Source organism: Portunus trituberculatus, chromosome 22 (genome assembly GCF_017591435.1).
Source record: "Portunus trituberculatus isolate SZX2019 chromosome 22, ASM1759143v1, whole genome shotgun sequence".
In the NCBI taxonomy this organism is placed as follows: domain Eukaryota; kingdom Metazoa; phylum Arthropoda; class Malacostraca; order Decapoda; family Portunidae; genus Portunus; species Portunus trituberculatus.
The window spans coordinates 118,217-142,748 of NC_059276.1; the positions used below are offsets into that span (position 1 = coordinate 118,217).

The 24,532-nt window shown below is 46.9% G+C and overlaps 1 protein-coding gene across 15 annotated transcripts in view; it reads left to right on the forward strand.

The window, feature by feature from the left end:
* Positions 1 to 24,532, forward strand: part of LOC123507349 (ankyrin repeat and zinc finger domain-containing protein 1-like) — a 360,722-nt gene that overhangs the window by 49,330 nt on the left and 286,860 nt on the right. For 12 of the 15 annotated variants that reach the window (XM_045260133.1, XM_045260125.1, XM_045260121.1 and 9 more), the window contains one exon: positions 16,736 to 16,826. In XM_045260133.1, coding sequence (XP_045116068.1) covers positions 16,736 to 16,826 — 91 coding nt within the window. Of the gene's footprint in view, positions 1 to 6,794; positions 6,991 to 16,735; positions 16,827 to 24,532 lie in introns of those variants that run through there. The other 3 variants (XM_045260120.1, XM_045260122.1, XM_045260132.1) reach the window with 3 other exon arrangements.

Consider the following 24,532-nt stretch of genomic DNA (forward strand, 5'->3'; position numbering starts at 1 on the left):
TCACTGGGCCTGCCATGTCCGTTATCATGAGACATACATGCGTCCCCACTGACCCCACGCGCGGCCAACGACTCATCATACCAACGTGGTGAGTCACCGCTAGCTTCTTGCCGGCTCACACCCGCACATGCACCCTCATCATCTACTGGTGAGGTGAACAGGCCAGTAACTCCTTCCATGGTGCTCATATGGGCTTGTTCTCACAAAAATAAAATAATATAAGTAATAATACCCCACACAATAAACACTACACCACTATAAAGCACTTGGTTTGTGATCCTGGCGAGGTCGCCAATTTTTGTTACAGTTAACTGCTGCTCACCGGGGAGTATGATGCTCCACAGGGTCCCCAACACCATATTTCACAGCAGCCGCAACACTCATGTTCTTTCTGCTGAAAATGTGCAAACTCTAAGAGAGTGCTGTTCCCTCACGGCGTCACAAGTGCCCTAAGAGGCGACGAGATACTCTGTTATCACTCGTGCCTAATGAGGATTTGGTAATGACGCCAGCATGTACCAATCCCTTCCGTGAGCCTTGTACACCCAGCTCCTAGTAGTAGACAAATAATACTACAGAAATAGAGGTTGCCAGCAGTGTATAACTTCCTTCACTGCTTGGGAATATCCTTAGCAACTCCTTCTCCTCCTGTACCAAATCAAGTAGAATTTATAGATAGTATATAAGTTATGTGTTAAGGGCGAAACCTTAATACTCCTTAGAGAAAACCACCCACAAGGACAATTCCACCCACGGAAGTATTAATGCTTCTCCACACGTCTTGTTCTCAGACTGTAAGTGCCTACAGACTGGGACAAGATGCACAGTGTATATTACTATATTACTTAATGCAACAGATGCTTGCCAGCACCTGTCAAGACTGACTCCACGTGCCTACGGCTTACTACAAGACACGATGCATATTCCACATCCGTGGTATACACAAGCCCAGCTACCAACTCCGGGTGACAACCAGCCACGCAGGGAGTCAAGATACTCGTAGCTAACAGGTCATACAGACGAGTACTGCATGCCGACTGGGAGACAGCATGAAGCTTTCCACCAGACAACCAGTGTGTGTGGCTAAGGCCACTATACTCAATATACTACAGAAACTATACAAAGCGATGGTGGTGGCACACAGCCGCCCACCAAATCACACTGGTGACCACGGCCACCTAAAAAACAATAATCGGGACGAGACAATACAGCGTCCCTCCGCGTCGCCATTCAACAAGAGGGGACGAACGCAAAAACTCGGGAAATGCAGCAAAATCAGCTACACTTTACCCTGGAACAACAAACCCGTTGCTCCACACCATCATAGCCTAACCAGCAGCAAACCAGCTACTCAAAAAGGAGGGCATAACTCCTAGACCGAGACTGTTGAGCACCCAGAACAGCCTAGCAACATGTCTCAATCCTCTGCCAGAACCCAAGAGAGCACGTTTCTACTTCCGCTAAAGACTGGTTCAGTACTGACGCGATGCTTGCCAGGCCCAGCGAGATGGCGGGAACAAAAAGGGGGAGGGTGGCCGCACAGCAGAACAGCAAGAGGCTGTGCTGGGGCCGCCATACAATACGAAATAATAAATTAAAGGGGAAATAGTGTGGTGCCCCTTACACGCCCACCTTAAAAGAAAACATTTTGGAAACAAAACATTTACAAAAAATTTTTTTAAAGCAGGGAACAGATTAAAGGGAATGGTCCCGGTACAGACAATCTCCCACAACGTTGTCTGCTCCTTTTATATGTTTGACAATAATATTGTATTTTTGGAGTAGAAGACTCCAGCGTGTTAAACGCTGATTTTTAAATTTAAACTTTTCTATGAACTGAAGGGGGCTATGATCTGAATAAATGACTACTTGGGGACCATAAGCGGGGATGTAAATTTCAAAATGCTGCAAAGCTAGCAAAATGGCAAGCAGCTCTTGCTCAATGATGGAATAGTTTTTCTGGGCGGGAGTAAACTTCTTGGAGAAGTAACACAGGGTGAATAACACCCTGGTCATGAGGCTGCATTAAGACAGTGCCTACCCCCACTTGACTGGCATCCACTGCGAGAGCAAAAGATTTTGAAAAGTCAGGGGCCTGGAGCACTGGCATCTCGCATAAAATGGTCTTAACTTGGTGGAAGGCACTCTCACAGTCTTCACTCCAGGTCCACCTCTTACCCTTTTGCAAGAGATCTGTAAGGGGTGCCAGGAGGGTCGAATACCCCGGTACAAAACGGCGGTAGTAGCCTACCACTCCTAAGAATCTCTGCAAGGCACGGCGACAGGTCGGTGCGGGGAACCGCCTAATCGCTTCTACTTTGGCTTCAGGAGGGGTGATGTAACCATGGCCCACTCGATAACCCAGGTATTGCACCCGAGCCTGTACAAACTCACACTTCTCCAAGTTGACTACTAATCCCGCTTCCTGGAGTCGTGCAAAGAGGGCCTCTACATTAGTCAGGTGCTCAGCCCATGTCGTGTCATAGATGACAACGTCGTCAATGTACCGACGCAGTGAGTCAGGCCATCAGTGACTTGGTCCATAAGACGCTGGAATGTGGCTGGGGCATTACGCAGCCCATAGGGCATCACTTGGCACTGATAGACAGCGCCGTTGGCCACAAAACTCGCTATCTCCTTAGCCTGCTCTGTCAATGGGACCTGCCAGTACCCCTTGACAAGGTCCAATTTGGTAATAAAGGTAGCTGACCCAATTCGGTCCACAGAGTCATCTACACGGGGCAAGGGATAAGTGCCTACTTTGGTTAGAGCATTCACTCGCCTGAAGTCAATACAAAATCTGACCTTGCTATCAGGCTTAGGCTGCAGGGTGATTAGGGAACTCCATTGACTGTAAGTCCGAGTAATGAGCCCATGCTCAAGCATGTACTCCAACTCCTTCTCCACCAATTCTTGCTTCATAGGATTTACTCAGTATGGGGGCAGTTTGACAGGCTCTGAGTCCCCAACATCAATATCATGTTCTATCAACTGAGTCCTGCCCGGAACACTGCTGAACACAGAAGAGTACTTCCTCAGTCGCCGAAGCAACTCATCTTGCTGATCCCCTTGTAAGTGCTCAACCTTCTCCTTCAAGAGATGGAAGCTATTCCGTTCCCACTGCCCCGTAGGAACGACAGGTTCAGGCCCAATAACTTCTGGTGCCTCTCCCTCCCGGCAGAAAAATAAAACTGAAGATGCCTCTTGCACGGCAGAACTAAAAGAGCCCTTCTGGCTAGTAGAACGAAAATAGGGCTTCAGCATGTTAACATGACACAGCTGAGCCCTCTTGCGCCGGTCAGGAGTGACCACCAGGTAGTCGAGGTCACCCACCTTCTTTTCTATAACATAGGGGCCACTATAGCGGGCAGCAAGCGGCTGGCCCTGAAGTGGTAACAACACAAGCACTTCATCTCCAGGGGCAAAACTCCGATACTCGGCCCTGCGGTCATAATACCCCTTCATAGTCTGCTGGGCCTTACACAGGTGGGCCTGCGCCACCTCTAATGCCTTGGCCAATCTCTCTCGACTGCTCATGAGGCTTTTAAGCAGTGAGACAGGGCGCTCAGGCGACGGCTGACACCAAGCCTCCCGAACTACGTCGAGCGGCCCACGCACTCGGTGTCCAAACACTAGTTGATTGGGTGAGAAACCCAGGAACTCAGTGGGCGCTTCTCTCACCGCAAATAAGACATATGGGACACCCTCGTCCCAATCCTTATCTCTCTCCATGCAAAAGCTCTTGAGCATGGTCTTAAGGGTTTGATGATGTCTCTCCAGGGCTCCCTGAGACTGCGGATGATAAGCACTGGACACGATGTGCTTGATACCCCACGCGGTCATTGTATCTTTAAACAACTTTGAAGTAAAGTTGGTCCCCAGATTGGACTGCAGCTTGGCTGGCAATCCAAAGTGTGTAAAGAAATTCAACAAAGCCTTCAGCACCACCTTAGAGTGAGTGCTTCTCAGGGGAATCACCTCAGGGTACCGAGTGGTAACATCCATTATGGTCAACAAATACTTGTGACCAGCCCTGGTAGCAGGCAGAGGACCTACTATATCAATCAAAACCCTCGTAAATGAAGGATCAACAGCAGGGATGGGGTGGAGTGGCGCCACAGGGGGTGTCTGATTAAGCTTGCCCACCAATTGACAAGTTTGGCAGCACTTAAGAATAGTGGCTACTTCTCTAGGCATGCTGGGCCACCAAAAATTGCGACGCAGGTGAGCGATGGTCTTCCAGATGCCCAGGTGTCTGGCCATGGGCCCCTCATGTGCCAATAGCACAAGTACCTCCTGCAGCTTATGCGGCACAACTGTTTGCAGTAATTCACCACTGTCACTCTCCTGCCATCTCCGACACAACACCCCGTGGCGCAAAACAAATTCCTTCCTGCCCTTCAACTCCTTACTTCCCTCACCCACTCGAGCAAAGAAGGGGGCCCTCTTGCTGCTTACGAATGAGCTCTGCAGGCTCAAGCTGGGTAAGAGAAAGGGGAACTATAGGGTCATGGGGTTGAGGCAACGCTGCAACCCTACTTCCCACACGGCATCGAGGACGGAGAGCTGGCCCAGGCTGCTCCGCTCCTGCCACGTAATCCGGTGAGTCCTCAAAAGGATCATCACTAGTCAGGCAGTTACCAGGCAAGGGAACAGCTCGCTCCTGCCTCCACTATGCTCCACAGGGGAAGAAACTTCCAACTCCCCGCAGAGCTGGAAGCCTTCCCACCCTGGGTGCCAACTTCCAACAAACTGCCTGACTCATCAGGCTGGGGCCTGTGCTAAACATCAGAGCCCTCAGCCTCCACACCAGGAAGTAACTCAGCACGAATGCTCCCTCCGGAGTGCTCTGCAGAGTGAGGATAACCATCAAATAACTCAGCTACACTCAACACTCCATCCTCACTCTCAGCAACAACTCCCGCCGTGTCCGGTGCATTAACAGGTGACTTCACGCAGTCACTGTCAACCTCTACACCTGAACTGACTGGTGAGCCCGACACTGGCTCCATCACATGATTCAGCACTGCTACTCCCATCTGGAGTCAATCCCACCTGGCTGCTAGCAGCCTCCTGGGTACTAACAGGCTCTCTCACAGCCCGACGGGCCTGAGAGCGGGTAACAACATTCACAGAGTCCTGCACCACTTGCTCAACCTCCTCAGCAACTTCACCCTCATCAGAGGTTGGAATCCATACACGACCACCAGCCAAATCATTCCCAAGCAGGATGTCCACTCCTGCGACTGGCAATTCGTCTGCCACTGCTACCTGAGCCGTAGCAGTGACAAGGGACATGACAGCGTCACCTCAGCCGTCACGAAGTCCTCCACAGTGTTAAGTCCACGACACAACACTGCTTGGCTAGATATCACCTTTCCAGTGACATTACGGCACACTGACTGCTGTGCACCCGTATCTCGCAGTACGGTGATGGGATATTTTGTGCCATCAATCTCAACAGTGCCTCCACATAGGAAAGGACAGCACCAGTCAAGCTCACCATTTTTAGTAAGAGTGGGCGTGGCAACAGGGGTATGGACAGGTGGGCCAACCTGCTCTCCCTCTTTCAAACATGACTCAGGCACACGCCGTGCCTTCTCAACTCTAAAGACTGAAGGAGCAGTCAACTGATCATTACAAACTTTGTCTGGCCACACCAGCAAGGCAACTGGCTTCTGTGAGGACTTGGGAGTTTCATTTGTTACTAACTTTGGCCAATTGAAATTAAAATGCCCTTTTGCTCGGCAGTGATAGCACGTGGGCTGGTAATTTTACTTGGGTGTTTTGGGGGCCGCCTTCCTCGCCGCCCCATCCTTCGCAGAAGAAGGAGGGGTGGGGGCTTTCCAAAACCCATCTTACTGCCAAATCCAGTGTATCGTCTAAAATGGCCTGAAGAGCCCGAGGAAGAACTGCCACCACTCCCTGGGCCTCCCCTAGGACCACCTTCCTTACGATTCCAACTCCCAGGCTGCTGTACAGGACGGTGGGCCAACACATAATCATCAGCTCACGTAGCAGCCTCCTTCAAAGTCCTAAACCTCTTCTCCCTCAACAGAGGTACCAACTCCTTATCAGCAATGTCAATAAATTGCTCCATAACTACTAACTCCTTCAGGGCCTCGAGAGAGTCAACACCCTCGCTTGCAATCCATCTCTCAAACACTTGCTCCAATGAACGAGCACACTCGAGGTAGGAGTCACTAGCTCGCTTCCTCTTTCCTCTAAATTGCAAGCGATAGGCTTCTGGTCGCAGCTCATATGCCCGCAAGATGTCAGCCTTAAACTTCTCATAATCATCCAGATCATCAGCTGACATTTTGTCATAAACTTCCAAGGCTTTTCCCTTGAGCTTATTCGCGACCAAGCCTACCCATCTCTCGAGACCAAGCAAACTCCTTGGCCTTCCTCTCAAAGCGAACAAACAATTCAGCCAATTTAGCCTCATCAAACTCAAGAACTAGCTGGAGACTGAACTAAAGTATGCTCTATACTCTGTTCTCCTCCTCCTCCTCCTGTATGTCCAATAACTCCAGGCGTACATACAACATGGCGAATTCTCCCCCACTCCAACACTCTATCTTTATCTGTCTTTTCCCTCTCCAGCTCCAATCTCATCATTTCCATCTCTCTAGCCTCCTCTGCTGCTAGTCTCTGAATGTCTCGTCTCTCCTCAGCAGCTATTCTGTTTGACTCTCACCTCTCTTCAGCAGCTAATCTCTTTAACTCTCGCCTCTTTTCTGCTTCTATCTCCATTTTCCTTATTTCCAGCATCAATCGCAGTTCCTCCTGTCTGGCAGCTGACTGGACACTATTAGCAATACTGCTTGCTGGACTAGATCATCGGGAGCCTTCCTTGCTTCTGATACTTCTGCCAGAGCTAATATGTCCCATATCACCTTCACTGGGACCGCCACGTCCGTTATCATGAGACATAAGTGCATCCATACTGAACCCCCCGTGCGGCCAAGGACTCTTCATATCAACATGGTGAGTCACCGCTAGCCTCTTGCCAGCTCACACCCACACACGCACCCTCATCATCATCTGGTGAGGTGAACAGGCCAGTAACTCCCTCCATGGTGCTCATAGGGACTCGTTCTCACCCAAAATAAAATAATATAAGTAATAATATCCCACACAATAAACACTACACCACTATAAAGCACTTGGTTTATGATCCCGGCGAGGTCGCCAATTTTGTTATGGTTATGCCTGCTCACCGGGGAGTATGACGCTCTACAGGATCCCCAACACTATATTTTACAGCAGTCGCATCACTCAGGTTGTTTCTGCTGAAAGTGTGCAAGCTCATACCAGACTGCCGTCCTCCACGGCATCACAACAGCCCAGCGAGGCGAGGAGACACTCTGGTATCGCTCGTGCCTAATGAGGATTTAGTAATGATGCCAGCATGTACCAATCCCTTCCCTGAGCCTTGCACACACCCCTTCCCCCCAGATGGGAACCGCCTTGTCGTGGTGGGGGGGCTTGCGTGCCCCTGTGACCTGGCGAGCTAGGCTAGAGGGGGCTTAGGCCCCTGCTCTGCCCTTTCAAGGGGGAGAGGGCTACCCATGCTAGTACGGTCGCCAATGAGGGGCCAGACTAAATGGTTCCTACGTAGGCTGCCAGTGGACCAGCGGAGCCACCCGCTGGAGGGATCGCCCAATAAGGGCTGGGATGCTTTGGGATGCTTTAGCTCTGTCGTGGACAAACATTCGTATCATGTGGGGCCTTTTTAAAACGACTGGTCCGCATGGGGACGAGGTACCCGTCCACGGCAGCCAGTGCTCCTCCCATTGTAGTCCCAGTAGGTGGTTTCCCTTGCCCCTGGAGCCAATTTTTGTGTAACTTTTTTTTTTATGGGAAAACACAAAAACATTCAGGTTCTCGTGAGGTGGCTGACCTGGCCCACGAGACGTCATCTTCAGGTCTGAGTGGGAAGGAGGATTCCCCTCCACAAGGGCCTCCCGCAGCAGTCTCCTGTTCTGGGAGTTCTTCTGAGGGACGTATTTCTGCTGCATATGACTCTTGTGATGGTAAATGTTAACCCATCATTTTCCTATCACGCCTTGCACTCACTTCTCAAGGTGTATGGCACGGTTCTTCGCATTCGACTTGTTTATGATAAGGACTTTCCATCTAACCGCTGCTATGTAACTTTTCTGTCATGTGATGAAGCCCGTTTGGCTTATGAACATGTAGCATCTCTGCCCTTGCCGGCTCTGGCTTTAAAACAGAACTTTCTCCACTCGCAATATTTCGGACAGTGACACGGACTACATCCCAAATCTTTTGAAAACCATTCAGAGAATTCAGTTCCTGAAGTCCGCCAGATCCCGCCTCCACGTTGGTTTGTGGCGTACTACAGAAATGGGCGGAATTTCATCCATGCCTCCCGGTACTTGTCCAAAGAGATCGGCACGATTCCTGAGGGAAACCTCAAGAAATATGGGAAGGGGTGCTAGTGCGAGCAAAGATATCACGCAGGCAAGGATGTTGCAACATCTCCCATGCCCTTCTGACAGCATGTTTGAGACTATTAAGGCACATCCCACCTTTAATTACAGTAAAGGTTGTGTGTACAGTCAGGATCTCTATGAATTTCCTGAGGAGGAAATACTGGCAATGTGTCCTAACTCAGTCCAGAAGGTGACTAAGATGAGGAACTCCTCCAACATGGTCCTTCTCACCTTTTTGGGTCCACCCTCCTGACCGTGTTAATATCGGTCCTATCAATCTTAGGGTGAGGCGTTTTGTTTCTCGCCCTCTTCAGTGTTTCTCATACAAAAGCTCGTGTAAGGAAGCTTTCGATGTGGTAATTGCTCTGCACTAGACTCATTCTGAGGAGCATTGCAATGGTGCAGCTTATTGTTTCATTGCCGTGATGCTCACCAGGTACGTTCCAGGCAATGCCCCAGGTATCGCCTGGAGCAGGACATTCTACAGCTTGCTAATAGTCAGTTCATCAGCCTGGTAGCGCCCGCCGTGAACTCCTGTACCGCCAGAAGGATGGTACTGGTGCGACATCCTATGCTTCATTGGCCGCTCGCTCTTCAGCTGAGTCTGCCGGTCCGAAGACAACTCCTGCTACCTCTCGCTCTGTTGGGGCGGGTGGTCCTGTTCATCTGACTAATAGGTTTGCCCTTTTGTCCGATGACTCAGTTGAGTCACCTGCAAGAAGTGACGAGAATAATACGGACTTGACCAAAGTCACCCATATAGTAGATGTCCATTTGCCACCTGTATCTCCTAAGCCTTTGAAGGGCCTGACCAAACGGCACCGCGGCTCTGCGGAGTCGTTAGATTTAGCTCAGCCTAAAGCAATCTAAGGTTTCTCCCGGTGCATAATCGTGAGTCCTCCAGGGACCGCTCTGCAATGGTAGCTCCAGTAGTTTCTGTCCAGCCTTCTGTGACGCCCTCCGTCTCAGATCGGGCTTCTTGTGATGAGGACGGTCTTAGCATGGAGACGTCCGATGATATTGTCACAGCCGTCCCTCGTGGACCAACTGTATCAAAAGTGCAGTCCAGCCTGACCCTCGTCCTCCGATGACCGATGGTTCGCATCACTCACCGGTAGGCCGAAAGGCTGCGGTCCAACGACCCGGCACATCTCAACTCCCGGTGTCTTCTCGTCGGTTGATTATTTCTAGTCAGGTCAGTCACGGGCAGCCCTCAAAAGGCTCGCCCGTCCACTGCACCCAAATAGTCATCTTCAAGCTTCTACAGTGGAACTGTAGAGGCCTTCGCGCCTCGTGGGGAACTCCGAGCTTTGCTGTCGGAGTTCTCTCCAGCCTGTGTAGCTCTACAAGAGACTATGCTAGGTGATAGTACTTATTCTAGTCCTCCTGGCTATCGTGCCTTTTTAGCACTCCTTTCCTGACCAGGGCCACCACGGTGGCACAGCTATTCTAGTCCGTCAGGATATACCTGTTATCCCGGTACAACTTAACTCTCCCTTCAGGTGGTTGCTGTTAAGGTCTTTATGGGACGATCCTACACTATTTGCAGTTTATATCTCCTCCTCGGCTTCCTGTCTCCAGGGGTGAGCTTGACGGCCTGGTGCGTCAGCTGACTCCGCCTTTTCTTTGTTGGGAGATTTTAACGGCCGTCACCCATTGTGGGATGAAGGTGCTAGTAATCCTCGTGGGGTTTTAATCGGTTCTTTTATTGAGGATGAGGGATTGGAGGTTTTAAATTCTGGGGATGTTACACATTTCCACAGTCCTACTGGGACTTTTACAGCTATCGATCTTTCTCTGTGGACATCTAATTCTTTCCTTGATTTTAATTGGCGGTCCTACCGGATTTACACGGTAGTGACCACTTTCCGATTTTATTGAATCTGTGAAATCTGAGCCACAGTCCCGGCCCCACGCTGGGTTTTAGACAAGGCAGATTGGCCTCGATTCACAGACCTTAGCTCTTTTATCCGTCCGCTGGCTGACTTTTCTACTTGTGCTGAGGCTGTTGATTATTTTACCGATTTTTTATTTCAGTAGCGCTTCAGACAATCCCTAGGACGTCAGGTCGCTTTACTAAGCGTCCCGTTCCTTGGTGGAACGCAGCATGCACTAAAGCTGTTAAAGAGAAACGGGCAGCTTTCTCTCGTCTCCGGCGACATCGTGGGGACCCGCAGTGCCTGGAAGCTTTTCGGCGCTGCCGAGCTCGGGCCCCCGCGTTTTGAAAGAGGCACAAAGAGCCTCTTGGAAAGCTTATGTCTCTTCCATTAATGCCGCACCCTCTTACGGATGTCTTTAACAAAGTCCGCCGAATTGCTGGGAAGTATTCTGCTCCTTCCCACCAGTTTTGTTGTCTGCTGGGCGAACGGTGGCAGACCCTAGGACTGTCGCCGACCTCTTCGCGGAGCACTTTGCCAGTGTTTCCCGGAGGCATCCTGCAGCCCCGGCGCACGTCACCGCCAGAGAATGGAATCTCTCGGCATAAATTTTCTTCCACTGGAGGAGTCTTATAATGTCCCTTCTCTGCCTCCGAGTTGCGGACTGCTTTGTCCCAGTGTCATGACTCTTCTCCTGGCCAGATGATATTCCTTATGCCTTCTTGCGCCACATGTCTGACACTGCTTTTAACTTTTATTAAATCTTTATAATATGATTTGGCATACCGGTGACTTTCCATCTTCTTGGGCTGTGGCAGTGGTTCTCCCATTTCCGAAGCCTGGGAAAGATAATCTCCAGGCTACGAACTACCGTCCTATATCTTTGACGTCCTGTATTTGTAAAGTGTTAGAAAAGATGGTAAATGTAAGACTCATGTGGTACTTGGAGAGGGGAAGTACTTGTCATCGGTACAGTACGGCTTCCGAAAGATGAGGTCTACTACTGATGCTCTTTTATCCCTAGAGTCTTCTATTTGTGAGGCCTTCGCTAATCACCACCATCAAGTAACTGTATTTTTGACCTGGAGAAGGCCTACGACACGGCTTGGTGTCATGGCATTTTACAGTCTTTGTTTAATTTTGGCCTTCGTGGCCACCTTCCTATTTTTATCCAGCAGTTTTTATCCAGACGTCTTTTACGGGTTCGAGTTGGGAGTGTTCTCTCCGATGCTACTGCTCTAAATGACGGTGTCCCACAGGAAGTATTCTTAGTGTTACGCTATTCGCAGTTGCAATAAATGGTGTTATAGATACTCTACCGGATGGCATTCACAGCTCTTTATATGTTGACGACTTGTGCATCTCTTTGCTGCTGCTAGGATGTCACTGATTGAGCGCAAGCTCCAACTGGCGATCAATAGGGTGTCCAGTTGGGCCAACATGAACGGTTTTCGATTCTCCACCTCAAAGACCGTAGCCATGCATTTTTGTCGCAATCGTGGTGTCCATCCAGACCCGGATTTATATTTAGCCAATAGACGCCTCTCATGCGTGGAGGCGACTCGATATCTTGGCCTTTTGTTTGACAACCGTCTCACCTGGGTTCCCATTTCCGTTCTCTTAAGGCGTCTTGTCGGCAGGCACTATCCCTTCTTCGGGTTTTAAGTCACACCTCTTGGGGTGCGGACAGGGACACGTTGCTGCTGCTTCACCGTACACTCATACTTCCAAGCTGGAATACGGCTGTGAGATCTACTCATCCGCAACGGATGCACGACTACGCACGCTTGACCCCGTGCATCATGCTGGGGTCCGCTTGGCTACAGGTGCATTTCGGACATCTCCAATACCTAGCCTTCTAGTGGATGCTGGTTTCTGGCCGCTCGACCTCCGGCGCCAGTCTTCGATGCTCCGGTGTTGGTTTCGCACCCACCGTCTTCCTGATTCTGTCCCTTGTCTGTCAATGTTGCGGGACTCGCGCTCGCAGGCGTATGTCACTCGACCGAGTCTCCCTAAACCTTTTGGCCTTCGAGTTGCAAATCTCATGGCGGAGTTATCTATCGACCCCACTCCTGTGTACTCTTTCCGGCTCCCACGAGTTGGTTATTGGCAGCTTCCTGTTATCTCATTATGCCCCCTGCCATGGATGGCAAGAAGGATTTTCTGCCAGCTCTGTCCACACACGGTTTTTAGAACACTTTTTTATGCATTCTGATGATATCCCTGTTTTTACTGATGGTTCCAAATCCGACGCAGGCGTTGGGTTTAGTGTGGTTTTCCCCTCTTTTTATCGGTCTGGCAGCCTTCCTTCAGTGGCATCCGTCTTTACTGCGGAGCTGTCTGCCATAGTCCTAGCTTTACAGATTATTTTTACTCTACCGGTTTCGTCTTTTACAATTTTTAGTGACTGTCGCAGTGCTCTTACTTCTCTCTCTTGCACTATATCCTTTAACCCTTTGGTTTTATCAGCCCTGGAGTGGCTATATCTTCTTACACAACGAGGATATCGTGTTGGGTTCTGTTGGGTCCCTGGTCACGTTGGTGTTCCAGGAATGAACACGCAGATCGCCTCGCTAAAGAGGCAGCAAGTCGCGCTCCATCTCCTGCCCTGTTCCGTTTCGAGATGTATTTCATCTAATTCGTGAGGCAGTTGCAGCAATTTGGCAGAGGAGATGGCTAACGGGGTCGCAACCTCGAAAATGGGAGAGATCACTACTTCCTCTATCCCTCAGTGGACATACACCCATGTCCGGGATCGACGTTTACAGACTTTATTGGCGCGACTGCGTATAGGTCACACGTACCTTACAAAAAGGTACCTGTTGACCAGGGACCCTCAACCTTACTGTGATGACTGCCTGGTGCCGCTCACCGTGCGGCACCTGTTGGTAGAGTGCCCTAGTTTGATCGAGTTACGACACGCTACCTCTACCGCTGTCGCGGTAGAGATAGCGGTGTCTATTATATCTCAAGGTCCTTGGACCAGAGTGCCTGGCCCAGGGTCATGATGTTTTTAATTTTTTGGGAGAAGCAGGCCTTCTCCCAAAAGTGTGAATTTTTTATATTTTTTTCAATGTATATTAATGTTTTATGTAATTTTATTGTAGTTTTTTGTTTATAGTTAATCTTTAATTTTAACGTTTTTACCTACTTTTAGTTATTTTATAATTACTCTTTTAAACCCTTTTGGTCTTCTTGGTTTTTTCCTGCGGCGCCATATGACCTCCGCTGTTGCGGCGCCCACCTTTAAGCCCACCCCCTTTGCACACCCAGCCCCTAGTAGTAGACAAATAATACTACAGAAATAGAGGTCGCCAGCAGTGCATAACTTCCCCCACTGCCAGGGAATCTCCTTAGCAACTCCTTTTCCTCCTGACAGCAAACCAAGTAGAAATTATAGATAGTGTATAAGTTATGTGTTACGGGCGAAGCCTTAATACTCCGCAGAGAAACCGCCCACAAGGACAATTCCACCCACTTTTCTACGGGAGTATTAATGCCTCTCCACACGTCTTGTACCCAGGCTGTAAGTGCCCACAGACTGGGGACAAGATGCGTGGTGTAAATAACTATATTATTAAATGCAGCTTATGCTTGCCAGCACCTGTCAAGACTGACTCCACGTGCCTACGGCTTACTACACGACACGATGTGTATTCCACATCCGGTGGTATACACAAGCCCAGCTACCAACTCCGGGTGACAACCAGCAACGCAGGGAGTCAAGATACTCGTAGCTAACAGGTCGTGCAGATGATGACTGCACGCTGACTGGAAGACAGCATGAAGCTTCCCACCAGACAACCAGTGTGTGTGGCTAAGGCCACTATACTCAATATACTACAGAAACTACACAAAGCGATGGTGGTGGCACACAGCCGCCCACCAAACCACACTGGTGACCACGGCCACCTAAAAAACAATAATCGGGACTAGACAATACTGCGTCCCTCCGCGTCGCCACTCAACAAGAGGGGACGAACGCAAAAATACGGGAAATACAGCCAAACCAGCTACAGTTTCCCCTGGAACAACAAACTCATTGCTCCAGACCGTCACGGCATAACCAGCAGCAAACCAGCTACTCAAAAAGGAGGGCATAACTCCCAAACCGAGACTGTTGATCACCCAGAACAGCCTAGCAACACGTGTCTCAACCCTGTGCCAGAACCCAAGAGCGCATGTGTCTACCTCCGCTAAAGACTGGTTCAGTACTGACGCGATGCCTGCCAGGCCCTGCGAGATGGTGGGAACAAAGAGGGGAAGGGTGGCCGCACAGCGCAACAGCGATAGGCTGTGCTGGGGCTGCCATACAATACGAAATAATAAATTAAAGGAAATAATGCGGTGCCCCTCACAATAATATATATACAGGCAACCCCCGTTTAACGAAGGTTCACACAACGAAATTTCGCTATAACGAAGGTTTCATTTTACTACCATCTGCTCGTTTAACGAACACCAAATTCGCTTTAATGAAGTTTTATCCAGGTAATTTTTTTCCAAATTTGAAAGCCCCACTGTATCATGCAAGCTGACAGGCTTTTGAATACATCACGAGCTGCTGGTACTAAGGCCTGCCTCAGGAGAAATCCTGAGACATCTGTAGAATAAAGATCAAGATCAAGCCTCTCGTGGACAACACAGGCTCTGCCGATACAAAGGCCTGACTCAGAAGAAATTCTGTGTCACCTGTAGCATCAAGATCAAGATCAAGATCAGACGCACCACTCACTGCCCAGTCAAAACATAACAGCGTCACCAGCAGCTCATCTTCCTTAGTTCAACTTCCCACCAAAACACCGTGCAATGTGGCCTAACGTTCCTAAGAAGACCAGGAAGTGTCTTACTCTCGAAGTGAAGCTGGGTATTATTCACAGACAAGAGAAAGGCCAGAAAACTAATAACATTGTTTCCCACCATGGCTTGACTCCATCTACTGTCTACTATTTTCAAGTCAAGAGACTCTATTAAGAAGGCTAGTGAGACCTCATCTTCCTTGCAAGCTAAAAGAACCACCAGAACTCGTGACTCTACAATGGATAAAATGGAAAGCCTTGTGGAAATGTGGTACATAAGTTTTGTATGCAGTACCATGATGCGCATTGTTTACATTCAACAGGTTGCCGGTTAGTGTATTTCCGTTTCACTCTCCCTCCCTTCATAAAGTTAAGATCATCAACATTATAAAGTTACGTACATACATACATTAGTGTACATTATAATGACTTAAATTAAACTACCTAAATGTTTAACTTCATAATTTTTACTTTCATTAAACCTTTTACTGTACTATGATGCACTCTCGCTTTGCTTACTCTCAATGGAAGTTGAAATCAGGGGTTAAACTTGTTATAATCGGTTCGCTTAACGAAGTGTTTTTTAGGAACGTAACCCCTTCGTTAAACGGGGGTTGCCTGTATATATATATATATATATATATATATATATATATATATATATATATATATATATATATATATGTACTATTGAAGTCAACAGCGAGGTCTGCATTATTCTTTTTGTACAGCGTATTTTGTGTTTTCGCACAAGTGCGTTTGTCCGGTTTTAGTTGGTAGAGTAGTGTGCCAAAGTCCATTTCTCTAGACGTCTTTCGGTCTTGATCAGACCATCTTCAGGAGAGAAGTGAGTGCAACTAGTGAGGATGCGGGCTTATCTGGGCGGCGGAAGCAGGTAGTCGCGTCAAGTAGCCAGTCAGAGCGCGGATCGAGTTTCGCCTGAAGCGGCCAATGAGCAGCCGGCTACAGCTCCGTGTGGCTGTCGCTGGGATGGTAACGATGATTCTGGCTGCTGTTGTATGTTGATGGTAGGTTTTCTGAGTGAAAACCTACCATCAACAGCCACACGGAGCTGTAGCCGGCTGCTCATTGGCGCTTCAGACGAAACTCGATCCATGCTCTGACTGGCTACTTGACGCGACTACCTGCTTCCGCCGCCATATAAGCCCGCATCCTCACTAGTTGCACTCACTTCTCCTGAAGATGGTCTGATCAAGACCGAAAGACGCCTAGAGAAAATGGACTTTGGAACACTACTCTACCAACTAAAACCGGATTTAACGCCTTGTGCGAAAAACACAAAATTCGCTGTACAAAAGAATAATGCAGACCTCGCTGTTGACTTCAATAGTACATGCATTCAAAATGGTCTACTCCCAAAATATAAATATATATATATATATATATATATATATATATATATATATATATATATATATATATATAAAGCAAACTGATTACATATTCTTTTAAAAGCCTCAATGAAGTTAGAAAATGATTGAGTTTTCATGTAATAGTAAAACATTCTAGAGCACTGTACCTTTTTTTTTTTTTTTTTTTATAGTTATGAGTTCTAACAGTGGCATTTCCTCTTCAGATTTCTACTGTGTTGGCTGGTATCCACATAGCCCCAGGCAGTGCTGAGTATGAGGAACTCAGCAACCAGCCCTCTTCTTTACATACTACTGGTAAAAGAGCTTTTTGGTTTCCTAAGATATAAAATTTCTTACTAGCTATGTGATTTAATTAACTTTTTTTTTCTTAATGATAGCAAGGTATTTTTTGACTATTGAACTTTGCAGTTGTTAGTTATTCAAATTAAGAATAAATTGAATATTTACCATCATTATCGTTATTTTTTAGAGATATCTTACATGTTTGTACTATGTTGGATATATTAACATGATGGCTAGTTGTCAGTGTGCACACTCCTTAGATTCCTTCCTGAACAGTCATAAATCTTTTCTCCATTATTTCATCTAAAGTTTTCTTGGATATGTCTCAGAAAACTTGTACCAACCTGGATGCCACCATATGTAGAGGTGGGCAAGGGCACTCTTATATCCGCTCCTCCACTCTGAGTTGACTTACAAATCGTGAGCCCAGAAGTTCGAGCCCCAAAACTAAGAAATCTGAATGTATGAGTTGGGAGCGGACACTTCAAAATGAAAGTCCACTCTTCTGCTCATGCTCTTTTTTCTCATTCTCAGCTCACGCTCCCTCTGTCCACTTGCGCTCTCCACTCATGCTCTTCACTCTGCACTCTCTGTTCAAAAGTGTTTGATGATGATAGTTAAGAGGAGGAGAATGATAATAATATTAATAATAATAATAATAGTAATAATGATGATAATAATACAGTAATGATAATGATGATATTAATAATTAATAATAATAATTAATTTCTTGTGTATTAATTTACTAACCTTCTTTTTACTAGATATTCAAATGAGGGAAACTCATTCAGATCTCTCTCTCTCTCTCTCTCTCTCTCTCTCTCTCTCTCTCTCTCTCTCTCTCTCTCTCTCCATGTGTGTATTTACCTATTTGTGTATTACAGGGCCCGAGCTAAGCTCTCTGTGACCTGTCTCCTTGTCCATTCCTGTCATATCTCTCTTTCATCTGATTGACACACACTGCATCAACGACATCACTGCTCAGTTTATTCCACTTATCAATGCTACGATGCGGGAAACTGTATTTTCTCACGTCATTTAGACATGTCTTTTATTAGCGTTTTTCCATGTCCTCGGAGATGATTACTTGTGGTCACCTTTATCAACTCTCTGTCCAGTATGTCAATCTTGTTCACCGATTTATACATAGTTATCATGTCTCCTCTTGTTCTTCTCTCTTCTAATGTGATCAGCCCCAGCTTCCTCAGTCTTTCCTCATAGTCTTACTCCCTGAGTCCTGGTACCTTGTTGCCAGCCTCTGTACCCTTTCCACCTTCTTCACATTTTTCTTCATATGCGGTGACCAGACACATGCTGCATATTCTAACTGGGGTCTTATTAACCCCTTCGCGCCGGATGTTAAAAAGCCCGCCTGTATGATATACGGGTGGTAGTGCCGCCTTGGCGGGAAACTCGTGCAAGCTTGTCATTCTTGTCGTCATTGTGTATTATGCTGCTATTTTTAGTCACTATATCGCCTTCAAGAGGAAAGTGGACGCTTCTCTCTTCGGGAGAGAGAGAGAGAGAGAGAGAGAGAGAGAGAGAGAGAGAGAGAGAGTGACATTTGCTAATATTTTAGACACAAGCGGACGCAAGTAGCTTATGTTTCGAGAGGAAGAGGGGAGGGAGGGAAGGAGAGGGAAACAAAGGGAGAGAGAGAGAGAGAGAGAGAGAGAGAGAGAGAGAGAGATTAGAAAATTTGTTGTTTTTGTGTGTGTGTGTGTGTGTGTGTTTTCACGAATGTTACAAGGCATGTAACTTATCTTATCTCGTAAGATAAGCTGGGGCTACCCAACAGTCGACCTGATCGCCACTGTCTCAATTACCGGATTCGAACTTTGTGTCCCCTTTCAGGATCCGGCGCCATCGCCACAGACGCCTTCCTCTATAATTGGGACAACCAGGATCTGTACGCCTTTCCACCCTTCCCCTCATCAGGAGAGTTCTCAACAAGCTCCGGGCTTCCCGAACACGCATCTCATCCTCATAGCCCTTACTGGCCTCAGAATGGTTTCCAGATGGTTTCAGATCTGAGACAGCCACACAAGTTCACACTAGTCTGAGGCATCAACTGACAGGGCTTTCTGAGGCACTTCTAAGGTGGCCCAGTTCTTATCTCACGACAAGAGGCCTTCCTCTGCTTCCAACTATCTGCACAAGTGGAAGGTGTACAGGAAGTGGTGCAAAGATCACGCCACACTGTCTCCAATCCCACGGTCCAAAAGGTTGCAGATTTTCTCGTTCACCTGCGCCAGGATTGCAATCTTTCTATCTCTGCCATTAAGGGTTATAAGGCCATGCTGAATGGAGTCTTTGCAATCAGGCGTGGACCTCAACAATGACCGGTGTTGAGTGCTATTGTCAAGGCGTGCTCTTTTCAACCCCGCAGACCTACTAGGAATCTTAGTCCTTCCTGGAACTTGGATGTAGTTCTTCGCTACCTGTCCAAGGCCCCCTTAGAGCCCCTTCGGCTCCTGTCCTCCAGGGACCTGACCAGAAAGACTCTTTTTCTCTTGGCATTAGCTACAGCGCAGAGGGTAGGGGAGATCCAGGCCCTCTCCTCTCGAACTAGCTGGCAAGGACAGGATCTTACGGTCTGCTATCTCCCTGAGTTCATTGCTAAGATGGATACGGGAGTTCACAGCAATTCCGTATTAAGAACCTTACTTCCATTCTCGGTTCCATGGATGAGGAGCGCTTTATGTGCCTTGTTCGGGCTCTCTGCCACTACTTACAACGAACTGCTTCAGAGACAAGGCCCAGGAATCTGTTTGTTGCCCCAGGAATCTGTTTGTTGCAGTTAAACGCCCTTCTCGACCTATGTCGAAAGCAGCCATCTCATATTTCCTAAGGGATACCATCAAGTCTGCCCATGAGGCTATTTCTGACTCTGTCTGCCTCGAGGTCAATGCCCGTGCCCATGACATCCGTGGCATTGCTGCCTCCATGCTCCTCTGGGAAAACTGCTCGGTTCCGACCATCCTGAAGGCAGCACGCTGGAGGACTCACTCGGTCTTTGCCGACCATTATCTCCGCGATATAGTGCGGAAGGAAGGCAACGTTTTTTCCCTGGGTCCAGTTGTTGCAGCCGGTCACATTGTGGGCTGACAGCTACCACAAGGTCCTCCTTGCTCTGGGGTAACGCTTCGGCTCCCTCAGGTGAATACTCCAGTGCTCCCTTACACTGCTCGTCTTAGTTGATTGGGTCAGTAGCCGGAGTTCTCTCCTCTGCGTCAGGGTATTGAGCACGCTCCTGGAACACTCATCCCCTGACCCCTAAGGCCTGTTCCCTTTTAGACACACGGATTAGGAAGACCTCCCAAACCCTTAGCCAAGCCCGCTGGCACCCCTATGCTGCCCGCCTCAGCCAAGAGGTTAGTGTCTACATATGGACAGTTTGTTTTCACCCTCTACGCCTGGCACATTCTTCTGACTCCCGCCTCCTTCAGTGTTGGACTCTGCTATATTTTGTATGAAAAACAGGTGTCTGTGACAGAAATCTAATTTTTAATGTTAAGATTAATTTCTTCACTTACCTGTTTTTCATACAAAACTTCACCGCCCTCCCTTCCTCCCCCAGTCAGGTTCTCTCCCTTGAGAAATAACTGACTGGTTGTCCACGGAGTGTGCTGGCGGCAGCAATGAGAGCCGCTCTGCCAGGCGTAGCGCTAAAGCGGGCGGTTTCTCGGCGAAAAGGTATGAGGAGCAGTGGAACTGCTATATTTTATTTTGTATAAAAAACAGGTAAGTGAAGAAATTAATTTTAGCATTAAAAATTAGATATTCCTTCTGTGCTGTTCTTACTTCAACATATCTATTCCTTGCTGTTTTGTAAACTTCTCTTGATAATACATCACTGTTTTTCTTAAGTTTCTTCCATGCCTTTTCTTTGTTCTTTTTTGCTTCTTCACAATTTCTATTAAACCACTGTTTATTATTTAAAGTCCTCTTTCTGTAATATGGCACAAACTTTTTCACAGCAGAGTTATACAAATCCATAAATTTATCGTATTTCAATTGCATATCCCTTTCCTGGTATACCACGGACCAGTCAGTTTCATTAAAGAACTCCCTTATATGGTTATAATTTGCCCTAATATAATTTAATTTTTCCTCCCTTCGTTCCACAATCTTATTCGTGGTTAATTCCATATCCAGCTCAAAGCTTAGGACATCATAATCGCTTCTCCCCAAGGGACATTTATGTTCAATTTCCTCTTTTAGAGAGATGCCCTTGGTAAATAGCAAATCCAACCTTGCTGCAACATGTGGTCCCCTGCACCTTGTTGGTGATCTCACCCACTGTGTCATCAAGTTATTTGTTGCTACCTTTAACAATTCCTCTGCCCACTAACCACCGTTCACCACTTCGTAGTCTTCCCACACTATTTCTTTTACAATTAAAGTCTCCGACTATCATCACTCTATCTTTTCTGATGAGTTCTTGCTTCATTCTGTCTAGAGTATTTCTCATCACCATTTGGTACTGTTCATATTCCCAAGCATTGGTTCTGGGTGGTATGTATACTGTTATAATATTAATATCCCTCTTGCCATCTGTTATAAGCATACTTATCACTTCCTCATTTCTCTTACTTTAGTTCACCTCCTTCACTATCAGATCTTCCTTAGTAAGAACCATTATACCACCACCTCCTTTATTTTTTCTATAATTTCTCCATACTTTGTAGTGTTTTACAACAAACCAGTCTAGCTTTATTTCGGGCCTTAGCTTTGTTTCCACTACACACATTATGTCCGGATCGTTATTTCTTAGGTAATCCATACATTCTAGCCTCTTAGACAGAAATCCATCTATATTCATGGAAGTCACTTGTATTCCATTCCTAGTCTCTTTCTTCCATGTAATGTCTATTCCGTCTGTTTTATCCACCACTTCTTTAGCCTCCCATTTCTCATCCTCCAAAAAAAACTTGGTCTTTTCCTCCTCTGTTCTTTCGTCATTCCTCTCTTTCAGTTCAGTTACAAGCTCTTTCATTTTCATTCGCTCATCCTGTGACATATTTCTTCTTATGTAAATTGTTTTGGTTTCCTCAGAGTCCTTAAGTTTCCAAGCCCTCCTCAACAAGACCTCAGCTGCCACCTGAGACTTTAATTTCAATTTTAATGGTCTATTCTTGCCTTCCTCAAAAGCTCCCAATCTCACACTTTCTTCTACCTCAGCATATAGGTCTTCTTCCTCCACAGAGATCTTATTCAGTAAAGACTTAATCCTGTCATTTTCCTTATCCCTCCTGTCTTGCCAGTTCCTGTTAGTTTCTTCCCTCAATCCTATTATGATCACACATTTTTTTCTTTTCAGCAATATCACCACATACTCATTTTCCTTTAGTGCCTTTACCATTTCCCTCTGCGTAATCCCTTTATTTTCCTCTTCCTGCTTTTTTACTATCTCCCTAAACGACCTTTGTACCTCCTGATGTTCATGGTTCACTTCTTTCATCCTGGTATCAATTAGATTAAGGCATTCCTCCTTCCTCAAGTCCCCTTCGGATATTTTCATCTCCATTTCCAGGAGTTTAGCCTTCATCTCTTCACATTGTTTCCTTAGTTGTTGGTTTTCTTTCTCCATCTCTACTTTTTCCTTCAATAGCTCTTTATTCGCTATCGTTAACAAGTAGATGTGTGTGTGTGTGTATTTACCTAGTTGTATTTACCTAGTTATATTGTACAGGGTTTGAGCAGGGTTCGTAGTGTCCTATCTCCATGTCTCCATTTATCCAATTTTTCTTTAAAGTTATGCACAATATGTGCTGTAACAGCTCATTGCATTCCACTTTTCCACCATTCTATGTGGAAAACTTTATTTTCCAGTATCCCTCACACAGTCTCATCCTAATCTTCTTTGTGTGTCCTCTTGTCCTTCTGTCTTCTTCTGTCACCAGCACCAGGTCTTCCTTGTGTATCTATTCAGTGCCATTGACTATATTCTTGTACAGTAAGCCTTCACACTTGGCAAATTAATTAGTCTGGCAAAACTACTACCAAATGCGAATTTCGCCAAGCACGAGTTCTTTATGCCATATGAATTGCTTAAAAGAATGCCTCAATCAGTCTTTGGTCATTGCCAAAGTCCCTCTTTTGACGCCTAAAATACCATCTTTTGAGCTGAAATGAAATATTTTGCCTTCATGTATTAGAACACATGTACAAAACAGACCAATAAACAATAAATAAAACTTATTAGACATGATATAAAAGCTGTAACTCCCGTTTTCCCACCCGTTTCCCTCGTTCACTTTCGTTCTTGTTGCCACCACCATTGTACTTATCGCCACCATTACCACCTGTCGTGCTGGTAAAGGCCATATTGTTGGTAAATCGTCAGAATTTTTTCCCACGTTTGCAGAACAGAGGGTAGTACAAACAAAATGGCTGAAGGGGACTCTCACATTACATTCTGATAGGTTTAGAGAGAGGTCTGACGTCACCGGGGAGCCGCGTGGTTCGCTGTGCGGCCACCAGGGGACTTCCAAGTTTGAATTCAAATTGTCAAGTGTGCACTCGGTGGTCCGTGGCCACCCTACTGCCAAAAGTGAATTTTGCCAAGCTGAGATTCGCAAAGTGCGGGAGCTTACTGTACATTGTTATTAAGTCTCCTTGTTCCTTTCTATCTTGTAAGGTTGGCAGTCCCACTTCCTTTAGCCTTTCTTCATATGTTAGGTCCTTTAGTTCCAGTACCATTATTGTAGCAATCTTCTGTATCCATTCTAATCTTCTCATGTCTTTAATTTTAGAGCTCGGAGACCACACCACAGCTGGATGTTCCAGCTTTGGAAATATCATGCTTGTGATGATTTTTTTCATCATATCTTTTTCCATGAATTGAAATGCCACTCTTATATTAGTTAACATAAATAAAGTGTCGTGTCTGCAAGTTGCACGATCTTGTTGCATCCCTAATCTTAAAGAATGTGTTGTGGGTTCAAGGGAACGCCTCTGAGTTTTATTTTATAAACTTTACTTAGTTATATTATTTACAAACATTTACACTGTACGATCCTTACGACAACAAAGTTTACTGAATCTTCGTGAGGCTCAGTTTCTTGTACTGGGCCTAAGTGAGGCTTAGACCTAGTAAGGAAAGGAAAGAAAGATGTAACGAATCCAAGGGGGAGGGATGAACACACAAAGCTTAACAAAATAGACCCTTTAATTCAATAACAACCCATCACAGTCATGTAACTTCCTACCTAGCCTACCTATAAGATGGGAGACCTATGGGGGGCGGGAAACCGTGGGTAACTCAGCTGTAGATGAGAGGGCGTGAGGGTGCGTGTGGTGGCGTCCCGAGAGGTAAAAATGGCGGCCTGTCCCTCGTGGCGTCCTGCTTCTGTCTCTCTCTCTGTCTCTCTGCCTGGTTGGGCCTGCTGTGCTGGAAGTGGCAGAATGTTCCACAGGGGCGGTGCTCGAGACGAGAGCGGGATGATGTTCTGAGGGCGACGCCACCACGCTCCTCACCTTATAAGGTGGCAGCCATGATGACTGTGCACGCAGCCACACGTCATCTCCCTTCTCCCCCTACAGGGACTCCCTATATAAGAATTCCTAGCTACACATATGAAGAGAAGATGAGGATTTGGACTAAATAAATACCCTAATAGTGGGTAATAATCCCACTCCAGTACTGCTACTCAATACAAAAGTAAACCATGAAAACCACGAAATTTTAATCACTCTCTTCACTCAAGGTCCAC